The 14387-nt window shown below is 34.8% G+C and overlaps 1 protein-coding gene across 3 annotated transcripts in view; it reads left to right on the top strand.

The window, feature by feature from the left end:
- The window catches only part of LOC139145823 (protein-serine O-palmitoleoyltransferase porcupine-like), a 36758-nt gene extending 29947 nt beyond the window's left edge, over positions 1-6811 (top strand). Inside the window, exons 13-14 of one of the 3 annotated variants that reach the window (XM_070717231.1) lie at positions 899-1040; positions 6720-6811. In XM_070717231.1, the coding sequence (XP_070573332.1) occupies positions 899-997 (99 nt within the window). In that variant the 3' untranslated portion in view covers positions 998-1040; positions 6720-6811. Of the gene's footprint in view, positions 1-898 lie in introns of all 3 variants that reach the window. The other 2 variants (XM_070717229.1, XM_070717228.1) reach the window with 2 other exon arrangements.
- Positions 6812-14387: the final 7576 nt, after the last annotated feature.

Below are 14387 nucleotides of genomic sequence, written 5' to 3'. Positions count from 1 at the left end.
GTGCTGTTTACATTTGAATGACAGCACTGATAGCATTTTAAAAATCCCTAAGGTTGTAAATAAATCACCTACTTTACATTTCCCCACTCTCCCACCTTTTCTTTTGTCAAGCCTTCTCTGGCTGATTTTTTTATTGACATTTGCTAATGTACAGTATGTAGGATCTGCTTGTCCCATTGTTGCAGAAGTTGATATGCATGTTTCTAAAGTTTACCTCCAGTACCTATGTTGCAGACCTTATTTGCTGTTGTCATTCTTGTTTTTCTGGTTGTACTGTGTAGAAATCATTGTCATAACATCAATGTAGAATTTTGCTGCACTGAACAGATAGAAACAACATTCATTGTTGATCTTTGGTACCAATACTACTAGTATGTACCAATTCCGATCAAATGTGAGCAACACAGTATCATTGGCGGTATTTTTTTACAGTAGGGAACTTATGTATCACCAAGCATATTACTCATACATCTTTGATGATCAACCGTATTTCTCAAATATTATAGATCTTTGAGTATGTCAATTACCTTGCATTGATTGGTCAGTATCACTTACGGATTATTGATCAATCAGTGAATTTCTAAAACATAGGTTAATCAGTATGGAACTCACACATCATTGATCAATCAATATATTGCAAAAACACCAATAATTCACTTTATCACTCTTGCACTATTGATCAAGCAGCATATCAATCAAACAATGAAGTAAGAATGTCACTAAAGGATCAATGATCAGAGCAGATTCCTTCACAATATTCATTAGTCATTACATCAATGCATCATCATTGATCAATTTATATATTCAATGAACTGTTGACCAGAGTGGAAATGACATGAGCCTGACTGACAGAGACAATCTCAATTACACCATGTAAACAATGTTTTTGTCTTTTCAGGGCTATGCTGCTGACCATACACTGAGTAAATGGGCCGAGTTGGATTATGCAAGTCACTATGTGGTATTAGTTTGTTATGTCTTCTACAAACTGATCTAGAATCAACGACATCACTACAACATGAGAACAAAAACTTTCCAAGGTAAATTATTGGTGCCATTGTACACACTATACTTATTTTTGAATAGAGCACATATTTAAAATATTTGCATGTAGCATTGTTTTCAATTTAATTGACAGCATTTCTGGCATTTCATTTCTGTGTTGATTTAAGGTAGTATGCGCCTAGAAAATGAAGAACTTACACTTTTGCTCAAAGTTTCCTTAAGGAATATTTGAACTGTTCTCTTTCAAAATCAAGGATAAAAAGTGGGGGTCACCGTGCAAATTTTTGGTACTGGAGAAACAAATGTCCAGAGATTTACTGATATTTAAAATTCAAGATGGCTGCCATCCCTGTGTTAACTCTATGGAGAATAATAAAATTTTTAAATTTTTGAAAAACTAAGCCAGGGAAAAGTTTTCTTACACCAAGAGCTTTAAAATGAACCCCACGAGTGGTAGATCAGAATAGAATTGTAAAAGTTTTAGAGTCTGAATATCTGTCCCCAAGGGGAGTTCTGCCTTAATACATTTTCTTCATATTTTTGTTACATCTTTCTGCATTGCCCAATGTTTAAATTTTCATTTTACTAGCTTAAATATTGCAAAGAGGCCGTGGTGACACACTCTTTTGGGTGTAACTGAATGATCAATATTGCTAGATTCTGAAATATTGGACAAGATTTTTGTCAGTCGAAAAAGAAAGTGCACTATTGCAAAATTGCAAAATATTGTGTTTTAGGAAAAGCATGCATTTGTTTAAGGGGAAATTAAATTTGTATTTTTATACTTAAAATAGATGAACAAAGATATAAAATGTCAGTTGTTTAACCCATTTTTCTGTCTACATTTCAATTTGAAAACAACAATAATATACAAGGGGGAAGCTGATAATATGAGGTTATTATGAAAATACTGCAAAGTGAAAGTAGGATTGAAGATGTGTGGAGCATGAAGCCTGATGAACAGTGAAGAGCAGAGGGTACACATCCAAATTGTATTGTTCTTGATGGAGATGTATATTTCTATTGTTCTTGATGGATATGTATATTTCTATTGTTCTTGATGGAGATGTATATTTCTATTGTTCTTGATGGAGATGTATATTTCTATTGTTCTTGATGGATATGTATATTTCTATTGTTCTTGATGGAGATGTATATTTCTATTGTTCTTGATGGAGATGTATATTTCTATTGTTCTTGATAGAGATGTATATTTCTATTGTTCTTGATGGAGATTTATATTTCTATTGTTCTTGATGAAAGAGGTAAACTGGTTATAGTAATTTGTAATGTCAGTGTGTGTGACAGACTGTACTCCAAGGATTGCGATTCAATTTTATGGAGTCACACGATTTTGATCAGCATGTCTGTCCACAAAGTTTGGTGTAGTTAAAACATAAATTACCAAAACAGACATTACTCAATTACTGAAAGAGTAATGGATAACTATCTGATTTGGGCAAGAGTAAGCCAAATTCTTGTACTTGGCTCCATCTTGCCTATTAGTTTTTGGCTTTCCTTTCTCTCTTGCCCATAAATTAATTTAAAAGTCACCAGGGCAAATCCCTCTATTCCCATTGTGATACTTACTAACCAAAGAAATCCCACCAATTTTTATGAAAATGTTGCCTGCAAGAAACCAGTTTTCACTGGAATATGGACAAGCATTGACAACTGACACATTCCCTTGTGGCTATGCACTGGAACATGGACAAGCATTGACAACTGACACATTCCCTTGTAGCATCTGTGCGAATGATACCAGGATATACACAAATCCATTCACTTGGATTCTCATTTCATTTGTACCAGTAAGATATCCATATTGACCACTCTAAAATTGTCAAGTGAATAAAATAAATGCTTCCGTAGTAAAGATATGCAATACAAATGATGGAAGTGCTGTGTCTGCCTCAGTACAGAGTTTACAGTGCATACTAGGGGGTTGATGAGCATCTATGCATCAACTGCTGCTTTTTTTGTGTGTGAAAAAGTTAGCAAATCTAGTGTTTTTAAAAACAAGATTCATATTGAGTCGAATTAGTTCAGATGATTTACATACACTTTATGAATTAGATAAAATGAATACCAGTTTATACTATAGGTTGCATTTTGCAAATATTAACATAACTTGACCAATGGAAGTCTGTTAAATTGCTGATGGCATGACATGGAATTGTAATGTGTAATACTGTATCTTGTCCATGACTTGTTAACAGGACTTGTGAGAAAAAAGTGTTTTCAAAGGACTGTTAGTGTACAGTAGAGACCCCTGCTGACGTTATCAAGCAATCTGTCATTCTTTAACTCAAATGGTAAACAAGGAAATAATTCTTGGCAACAAGTAACAGGGGTGGGCGTGAGTGAAGATTGCTAGATTTTAGAGGGACTTCCTTCGGGCTATGTACGCTTTCTGTAATGACCTCCTTGGTCACTTTGTGATAAATGTGAAACACTATCTGTCTGTGTATGATAATCTACGCTTCTCACGCCAATGATGTCATTCAGAGAGCACATTGCTGAAGGGCATTGATTACTTGTATTAAAAAACTAAGGTTTCATGTCACAATAGACAAATGCACTACATATTTCACCATCATGTGGTTTATCTTATTTTTCTTAAACATTTTTTTGTCCTTTCAACATGTAGTGAACCATAGCTGTAATGGATAGGAGATTTTTTTAATCTTGCCAATTGCAGGGATGGCTCAATTACTGACATTGGCTGTCTTTAATATTTTCATATCACTTTGAATAGCCAACCACAAGCTGTAATACACAGCACCACAGATTCATAGCATAACATTATCACACGGCAAACTGTTTATACATAACAGCAAAATATGTCTCATAAGAAAAATAATAATGGCATTTTCTGCTTATACAGTTCAATATTTTAATTTGTAAGGACATACGCAGTATTTTTCAAATTTTTGCCATGTTACATTCAAACAATATTGTGGATATTTTGATAAATTTTTTTTCAATAAAATGTTTTGTTAAATCCCATAATGACAAATGGTTGAAAAAATACAAATTTGTGATAAACAATGCCAAATTTACAAAAAAGTGTGTGGTATTTTTTTATGTATTCCATCTCAATTTTCTATGTCTATGAAAAGTTCAAGGAAAAAACTAGCCAACTACTGGTGACTACACACAGCCTGACCTTTAACAACTGGTTAAAATAGTTGGCCTTCTGACATGTAATTGATCTTTTGCTCAGGTATGTTTGAAAGGGAATATTACTTGATGTAGTCATGAAATACAATGATTCAAAGACAATATCTTTAATTATAACTTTTATGTTTTTTCTGAGAATTTCCATTACTGTATTTATTATGATGAAACTTCAGTAACACCAAAAGAAAAGTGTGCATTTACTGGCCTACCACTCACATTTTCTGTTGGAACTTTATTGTCCCTGCAAAGGTCAATAGTTCAAAGCTTGAACTCATTATTTTTGGGGGTGATTTCTATGCTGTGTTCTGTTCCTAAAGCAAGCTGAATGTTAAAGGGATATAAGCTGTAACTTGTGGCAAGTTTTTCAGTATTCTGCTTCTGTATATCAACTACCGTGTCTGACACTGATCCGTTTGTCATGCTGAAATTTCAACTCTCCTTTTTGTCGACACAGCTTGTATGTGTGTAGTGATCATTGTTTATTGTTTACAAATGAATTCTAGTCTGGACTTGAATACAATTTTCAACAATAACAATGGAGATTATACTCATATAGGTTGTGTTGATATGCTAAATACTTGGCATTAAATTACAGTTTAGGGATTCAATGCAGAACATGTAGGGAAACCACAAAACAAAAGTTCTGAAAGAATAGTCAAAAGATACAGCTTATGGAGCTTTAAACAGTTTTACCACCTTTGCCCTGTGTACAGATCCACATTTGCCATTGAAAATAATGGGGCTTGACCAAACTATGGTGATAAAAGGGTGAAAGATAATGAATATGGTGCACAGATAATTATGACTTGACAAGTGACTTCTGTAAATCATATCAGTTATAAAGTCAGAATGGAATGATTTACAGCCGGCTTGTCTTTCAAGGAGAGAACTGTTTAGTCAGCAATTGGTAGAAAAATATAATAGCTATTTAGTCAGCAAGTAGAACAGAGATCAAATAACTTAACTATTTACTTGAAAGGTTTGCATCGACAAGGTTGTGCAATGCAAACTGAGAAGAGGAAATGACAATGGTAATTTTGTAAATTTTAAAAGCTGTTGTAAAATGTGAGTTCAACAGTAGTCAGGTTACAATGACAATGAATGGTGTCGTTTTACTCACATCAATGATTCTCCAACCTGCTGTCAATAATTGTAAAATATTAGTGGTGATATTTTATAGTAAACGTTGAATTATACATTTAAAACAAACTATTTGAGTTTAGGGTTCTTCCAAGGGCTTACCCATGCAAACAAAATGGGCTGCCATTCTGCTTTTTAATATGCCACTGATACTGAGTTTGAAATGAACTTTTATAGTTATTCTATGCTTGTAAAATAGAAATCCTGTTAACTTTATTTTGCTCAAGTAAAAAGTGGAAATACCACAAAGTAGAGTCTACATTGTACCAGCAAACACATACAATGATGCTTGTGACCTTGTTTGCCATCTACTGATCATCGTTTTTCTTAAAAAATAAACAAAATTACCAACATTCTATGCAATACTTTAATGTTGCAGATATATACACTTTGGAGGGTTTTGGACATTTTGAGAGAAGTATTGTAATATCATATTGAATTGTAATATATTTGGTCTCCAAATTAATAATTATCTCCTTATTTTTAGTTTGAAGATTGTGGCATGATAAATGAGTTGTTGCCCAATATAACACGTGCCCCCTTTATCATATCAACATTGATGTTATTTGAACAGTATTGGAGACAGGATAGAGTTGTCTATCTGATGCAGTAAATGACACCCAGTATGATACAGGAACAGCTGTCACTGGATGATAACCTCAAATGCATAGTATGCCCTCTTGGTGGATATGACTTTGCATAAAATATGAATGCACTCCTATAATTATGAAATTCAGTGCGAAGAAATGTCATATTTAATATTTGTTGATGTTTATATAAGTTGAGAAACAACGATCTTTGAAAAATCTAGTGAAAGGATCCTCATGTGTATGGACAACTTTTTGAACATAGAATGTGTATATATATGGTAAAGTATATGGACATAAGTTTTGATGTCAAGAATGATAAACATGCATGATAAATATACCTGGTACTGCATTGGACCAACAGATGTACGGTACTCTATGATGGGTGTAGAACTTGTTCTGAAAGGAGGGCATGAAACTTGTGTCTTCATGTACACATGGAATAAGAACATTTCTGTCCAAATGTTGATTGGTCGAATATGAAATGTATGCAGGTGTTGAAAATAATTTATTCTTAGTAGAATTTCAAGCAAAAGCCATTGTCTTATTGCAACTCTCTGATTATGTATTATCAACTGGCCATTTTATAATGTGCACTGCTTTAGTTTTGCCATATTTATACTTCACTTTATAGAAGAATTTTTCAGTACATCACTTGCACATTTATAATCTAAGTATTATTTTGTGAATCATTCTACTTTGTAGAAAACTTGTGGACATTTTATCATGCTTCTAAAAAAGACTAGTTTATAGCCTTCATCAGCAATGTAGTGTTATGTTTTGTTTATGTTTTGGTATTTTCAGCTCCCTGTTTCATATGAAATTAACTTTGAAGATTGTATGGGTATGTGCTCAATTTAATACACATTTTAATAAAATATTATTTTACATACGAAGTGGTTTTGAACACTCTTTTGTCATTTATTATCATTTATGTCGCATTCATATATTTCTTTTCTAGCTACCTCAAACTTGTAAGCTCTAAACATATTTTTCTTTGCTTTACCTTCTACAAAAAATTTGATTTGTCCTTAAGGATAAAATGGTGTGTGATAGCATAGAGTAATGCATGTGTTATAAAACATCTGACATGGAAAATCAAGAATTAGGTAAAAATTATTTGTAAAAATATCATTGCTGAGATTGAATTTCAGGTTGTCACCCTGTCCACTGTATATGGTGTAATATTACTCTTACTGTTTATCACCATACCACTATGCTTGAATGCCATTTCAGACGACTAGGAATTCACCCAGCTTCACCTTGGTGTGTCTGAACTACACATTTTAGGAAAGAGTGAACAACAGCTTTTTGCAGAAAAATCAACAAAAGTGGTAATGCTTCACATATCACTTTTGACTGTCGGAATAACGCCCCAATTGTATCATTTTGATTTATTAAAGAGCCATTAAGTACCGGTAAGTTTGATGTGATTTGTAATAATTTACCTAGTACTTGACGGTACAAATGCCATGTTGTAGATTTCGTTTGATGTCAATGATGGAATGTAGTCATTACAAGTTATTAGCCTTATATGTAACTGTCAGTAAGGCTTATCTTGATATACAAATGATCATGTGACCATACCAGGCTCCACCATTCGTTGACAATTTGGCAGAAGATAACATTTTGTTTCAGTTCATGATTGGAACAAGTGGTCTGTGGAGGGGATAAAGTTGCCAGCACGCCTTATCTTCTGTAATCAAGGACAATTCCATACTGTACCGTATAATGCAGAGAAGGCTGCCCAATCTTAAAGGTATTTCTATTGAATTTTCATTGCACCATGTTACTCTACAGGTTCTCTGTATATTTCAAATTGAAAAAAATGTTACACGCAAGTCAAGTGCTGTCCAAACTGAATATGCAAATAATCTTCCACCATTTTGAGGTGTTCAGACAGCACCAGCTTGGAGATAAATTAAAATCTCAATGGTCACTGTTAGTTAGTCATCGTGCCAGTATCATAACTTATTTTGCTAGGAACAAAATAAATGTCATCTGTCTCTTATACTTTGAATTTTGGTGTTTTTCCTTTTCTATTGTGCCTGTGTTGTCAACTTACCCCTTTTTACCGTTTCGAATGTAATGGTGACATAATTGCATTGACATCACAGGTCATATGTTGGGCAAATTACCTTTAAAGCAAATAGCAAAGCGAGATCTTTATGTAAACAATATGAGGTAGATTTTGTTCTATAATCACCACTTTACTAATCAAATAAAACTCATGATGTATTTGATTCTTTGAGTAACTAAACAGCCTAGCTTACCTCACAAACATTGGTGAAAAGAGTCGTTCACTTCTTCCTTGTCTGAATTAAAGTAAGAACAGTTCACACTTCTAGCACAGGTAATATTCATCTTGTGCCTGATACGGTTTGCTATATTACATGCATCAAGCCTATAAAACTTAAACTGTAAATGTACCAAAGCATCTACATGTATCAGTATCACCAATATCTTAACTTGTACTCGGGAAGCCATGTCTTCATGTCCGCTACATGAATTCTGCCAGTAACAGTTATGAAATCAGTATTTGTTGGCTGTGCAAAGCAGTTTACACCAGTTGCAATAGCTGAGCGATGACACAGTGTCCTAGTAGGCAGGAGTCATAGGCCAAGAGCATAGTGCTGGGCTTTGTAGAAAGGTGACTGTAAGAGCACCATGTTGTACATTGATATATGTAACATTGTTCATTTGAAATAATGTTGTATGCTTATAACCCTGATGGTTCGCTAAAATAGAGTTGATCTGAAAAAACATGGTCGTTATAGTGGTAAAGTATTAGTTGGTCGTTCCTTTTGATCATTAACCTTAGGCATGTTATTATTTAGTGAAAACACCTGCTGTAATGTGATTTGTCTTACATGGTGTATCCAAACTGGTCCTTTCGTTGTCCTCTATTTCTCCATAATGAAACCTTTGACAAGTGGTTTTCTATGACAGTCGTTCAAAATGGCATGAACACTTACCCTCGAGGTTACTACAGGTAATTGTGGCTTGTGTTAGTGAATTCAGTGAACATCAATACCAATGTTGCATCGATTAAGAGTAAATATGATACAGTATGTCATCCTTGTTGACATCAATAACTTTGAAGAGAAAGATGTAAATTTCATGCAATCATGTCCACAGCAGCAGTCAAACAGATTTGAATGTTCAAAGAACTTCAATGTGTTTAGTGTTAATAGTCAAGAAAGCCAACGCTAGTTTCAATCTCCCAGGCTAATGTTTTGTGTGAGTTTGATATTATTCTTAAAGTCATCTTTCCAAGGCTGGCTCTATCTTACAGCAAATCTACTAACATGATTCCAGAGTAGAAATAGAGAGTTAATAAATAATATTGAAACTACGTTCCAGCACTTCAAATCTGATCAAACCAAGATAAGGCATTGTAAAGAACAGATTCTCATGTTTAAAATAAAGTGCCACTGAGAATGAGTATGATGTCATTGGCAGCAGATCACAGCCAGATTTCTGAAATCTCCATTTGATACAGTGAATCTTTTTGTGTATGTCATATCACTGTTACAAACTAAAGAGGTTCAAATGGCAGTGGACAATAATCCTAGATATTGGCATGAGTTTATGATGTGATGTTACTTCAGCTTACCACAAGGGTTTACTTAAAGGTTCCTCAATCGTCCATCTTAGATATACATGACTGTCTTAAGAATTCCTTGCAGATTGTAAGCTTCCTACATCAATAAGAGTTATCATGTGGTTTTTGTTGTCTGCAAGTTTTCTCTGACCAACTATGGAAGTTGCCTTTTAATGATAAAGTGTTGGTCAATAACCAATATCCTTGTAATGTTTCATTGTTGAATTTTTCCATTTTAACACGTACATCAGACAGACGCAAAGCATGTTTATAATAATTTTGCTTGTTTTGTGCAAAGCATCAAGTAGCATATTTGCTTTGTCAAGCGTAATTAACTGATCTGAAAATGTATGTTATGTATTTTTTATTTGTGCATCCATCATAAGGATACAGTACATTTTACTTTTAATTCTATTTCACTCCTGTCCATAAGGTTTAATCTATATATCTATGTCAGTACCACCCTATGGGGTCAAATGCCATTCTGGCATTTACTATTGTGGTCAAATGGCAAATTGACCATCATGTAATTCAGAGCATTCAAAATTAAGTATAATCTCTTTCACCAGCATGGTCCAGCCCAACTTAATGTTATCATTGGTGATGGTGGACCAGTTTATGTGAATTTAGGGGTGAATAGACCAATCAATTACACCCTGTCAGGTCTAGACTTTACTCTTAAGATCACATCTTGTTAGCACCAATTGCATATTTCATGGATTCCCTCATTTCCACAAAATCTTATCTTAAAGTGACAGTACCCAGTCTCTGGTTCTCACATTAGTGCTTGTTGACATTGTTTTATATGATTTTAGTCCATTGTTCTCCTTTGAAAGATGTATTCAATTATTCAATTTATTCAGAGATAAAGCTGAAAAAAATCTGCTCCCTTTAAATATGTGAAGCATCATGCTATGGTAATACATGGATACGAAGAGTTTTGAAGGTTTTGCAGTAGATTTGTAAATATGCAATAGACATGTACATTGACACTTGTCAGATGGGCATGGTAGTTTTCCATGACAACTACTGCAACTTGGTTCCAGTAATGTTACAATTGCATTTACATTTGGCCTCTGGTTGCTATAAATGATGATTGTGTTCCCTTGATGCAAATTAGTATCGCAAAAACCAGTGGCCTTGCAGTGCACTGTAAGCGTGATAGTCTGTATGGTGTGTAGAGTGATAGTCTGTATGGTATAGAGTGATCGTCTGTATGGTGTGTAGAGTGATAGTCTGTATGGTGTGTAGAGTGATAGTCTGTATGGTATAGAGTGATAGTCTGTATGGTGTGTAGATAGATAGTCTGTATGGTGTGTAGAGTGATAGTCTGTATGGTGTAGAGTGATAGTCTGTATGGTGTGTAGATAGATAGTCTGTATGGTGTAGAGTGATAGTCTGTATGGTGTAGAGTGATAGTCTGTATGGTGTATAGAGTGATAGTCTGTATGGTGTGTAGAGTGATAGTCTGTATGGTGTGTAGAGTGATAGTCTGTATGGTATAGAGTGATAGTCTGTATGGTGTAGAGTGATAGTCTGTATGGTGTGTAGAGTGATAGTCTGTATGGTATAGAGTGATAGTCTGTATGGTGTGTAGAGTGATAGTCTGTATGGTATAGAGTGATAGTCTGTATGGTGTGTAGAGTGATAGTCTGTATGGTGTAGAGTGATAGTCTGTATGGTATAGAGTGATAGTCTGTATGGTGTAGAGTGATAGTCTGTATGGTGTAGAGTGATAGTCTGTATGGTATAGAGTGATAGTCTGTATGGTATAGAGTGATAGTCTGTATGGTGTAGAGTGATAGTCTGTATGGTGTGTAGAGTGATAGTCTGTATGGTGTGTATAGTGATAGTCTGTATGGTGTGTAGAGTGATAGTCTGTATGGTATAGAGTGATAGTCTGTATGGTGTGTAGAGTGATAGTCTGTATGGTGTGTAGAGTGATAGTCTGTATGGTGTGTAGAGTGATAGTCTGTATGGTGTGTAGAGTGATAGTCTGTATGGTGTAGAGTGATAGTCTGTATGGTGTAGAGTGATAGTCTGTATGGTGTGTAGAGTGATAGTCTGTATGGTATAGAGTGATAGTCTGTATGGTGTGTAGAGTGATAGTCTGTATGGTGTATAGAGTGATAGTCTGTATGGTGTGTAGAGTGATAGTCTGTATGGTGTGTAGAGTGATAGTCTGTATGGTGTGTAGAGTGATAGTCTGTATGGTGTAGAGTGATAGTCTGTATGGTGTAGAGTGATAGTTTGTATGGTGTGTAGAGTGATAGTCTGTATGGTGTGTAGCGTGATAGTTTGTATGGTGTGTAGAGTGATGATGACACGTATTCAAACCATGAATAAACAATTTTATATTCAGGGCATTTATTGAAATTGCCATTGGAAACTCAGGAATTTGAACAAAAAGGGTACATGAGTGAAAAACAAACTTTTGAATATCAATTAGAGAATATGCAACGTGTACCACTTGACTTTTCTCAACGGGCAATATGAAGTCATCCAGGCAGATTGGTACAAGAGGGTTAAAGGTTGAGAAGTTATAGCCAAGTCTAAAGGGCCGTATAAATGACAGGTATATGGTTAGAAATAGATTAGATTCCACTTATAGAGTTACTCAGTAATCCAAGGGATGAAATACAGCATTTGATGACACTTAACTCGTGTGAATTATGTGTCATTTTAAGATGTCTATTTTACACGTCAACAGAGGCTAGGTTGGAATCCGAGGTTGGAATTCAGTATCAGTCAAATGGCATCATGATATCTGCTTTAATATTTATTATAATCAGAAGTTTCTTTTCAAATAATAAAGAGACTTACAATATGTTTTATGAGATTCATTGAAATTACTAGCGGAAAGGGATGGAAGTGACGCTGGAAACACATGGCAACATCAAACTTATGTACACTTAGTTATCAACTGGAGATCAACAAACTCTTCACCACAATACCTAGGTGTAGTCCTTGGGTTTTTATTGGCCAACATCGAGCTCTAAGAGGAAATTGTTATCAAAAGATTAAGGATTGAGATATTGATACCAGCAATAGCTTAATGATCGACACATACATTTTAATGGCTGAAAGTAGATTTTCCTTGTTCAGTTCTTTCAAGTGAACATCCCCCTCCAAAAAAACCAACAAAAATAAAATCAGTCATCATCAGCGACACAGTTCCTGCTGATTATTAGTCACCTTAAGTATTAATAGTTGTGGACAACTATGTCTTTATGAAAGGTACATACATGTAGAGTCTATACCAAGGGTGTTCATACAGATACAGTACTCTATTGAATTCTGTCATTAAAGGAATTAACAGATTGATATAAACCATGGCACATTATTGCCATTTTAAGTTTGAATGAAATCCAACAAGTAATCAAGTAGTGTCTGTGCAGTGACTTTAGACATGAAATATTTCATATAACCAAGTGGCTGCCAATAACGACTATATTGAGATGAATGCACAAGCATGTGCATGTCATTTGGCATTGTGCATGTGCCAAGTTTGGACAAAACCTGATCCAGTTGAGCTTTTTTTAAGTGACCGGCTCAGGACATGTCATACCAAAATGGTCTCTAAGGCAGCAATTTCTAATTTGTATGCAAAACCAACAAGTATTTGCCCAAAAGTCTGTGCAGGTACAACAAATATTGATCTTTTTTTAACCATTCCCTACACTTTCATGGTCCTTTGGTTTTTCATTTTCATTTAAGTTTGGATTTTGATGTTGAAGGTAACTCTCTATTTTACAAATTCAGGGCCAGCCTTTCCATGGCAAATCACTGCTTTGACATGATTGCAGAATAATTGCCAGTGACAGTGCAATGAGATAATTATATGAATCAACTTTTCAATCAAAGACAACGTTGAAGATGATTAAAATGAGGTCTTCAAAGAGTGGATCGTATATACATGTACCTAGTTTAACAGTTTTTTTCAGAAATACTATCAATCCGCCATCAATCAGTTTCTAGTAATGTGCATTGTACTTCTACCACGTTTGTGTGTATATTGCTCCAGACATGAAAAAGTTCATGACAAAATGACTGCCAACTGACAATACTTATTGAACAGAACCAACTGACTTGCATATGTATATTAATTACTGTGCATTTTTTGAACAATATCAGCACTGGCATATCTGTTATTGGCTCTGAACATGAACATTATTTCACAGAATATCTGCCATACGTGATTGAAGCATAAAAGAAATTGAAATGCAACTAGGGTACACCTCTAACCATCTTAGTGTTGATTAAGCCCATTTGATGCAATCAGAAATTCTGCTTGTACAAGGACAAGTTGTAAATGGCATACAGTTTACGGTTACCACTGTTTGTTTAAAGGGAAACAGTCGTCAGAACTGCATGTGCCTGTGCGAGTTCCTTTTTTATAAACGATGTATTCCACATATGATATCTAGAGGCACCACATCATCATAGCTGCAACATTTAATCTATATGATCTAGGTTATGACAGATATGTTTTAAGTTTCATCAATCACCATTGTACCTTGGATACAGTGTTTACATTGGTTGTATGGGTCCCATACCTACCTTTGAGCACAGTTCGGATGACTGTATCCCTTTAAGATTAAGATAATATACCATACATCACAGAGAGTGGTACTTGTTCAACTGTTCTCCCCATGTAACTTCTTCATCCTATCTACACAACAAATTCGAATTTACACACTAAATGGTGACTGTATACTTACGGACTATTGTCTACCGAAAGTGAATTTTCTAGTGTGGGGTCTTTGTGGAGTTATTATTATTATTATGAAATCTGCAGCTACGGTACTTTCAGTAAACACACTTGTTTGTATGATGCTAACAGCAGTGGTCCCATAAGAGTGGAGTTG

The sequence above is a fragment of the Ptychodera flava genome, chromosome 12 (genome assembly GCF_041260155.1).
Source record: "Ptychodera flava strain L36383 chromosome 12, AS_Pfla_20210202, whole genome shotgun sequence".
NCBI lineage: Eukaryota > Metazoa > Hemichordata > Enteropneusta > Ptychoderidae > Ptychodera > Ptychodera flava.
The sequence above is the reverse complement of the archived record's forward strand: the minus strand, read 5'-3'. Positions and strand labels throughout refer to the sequence as shown.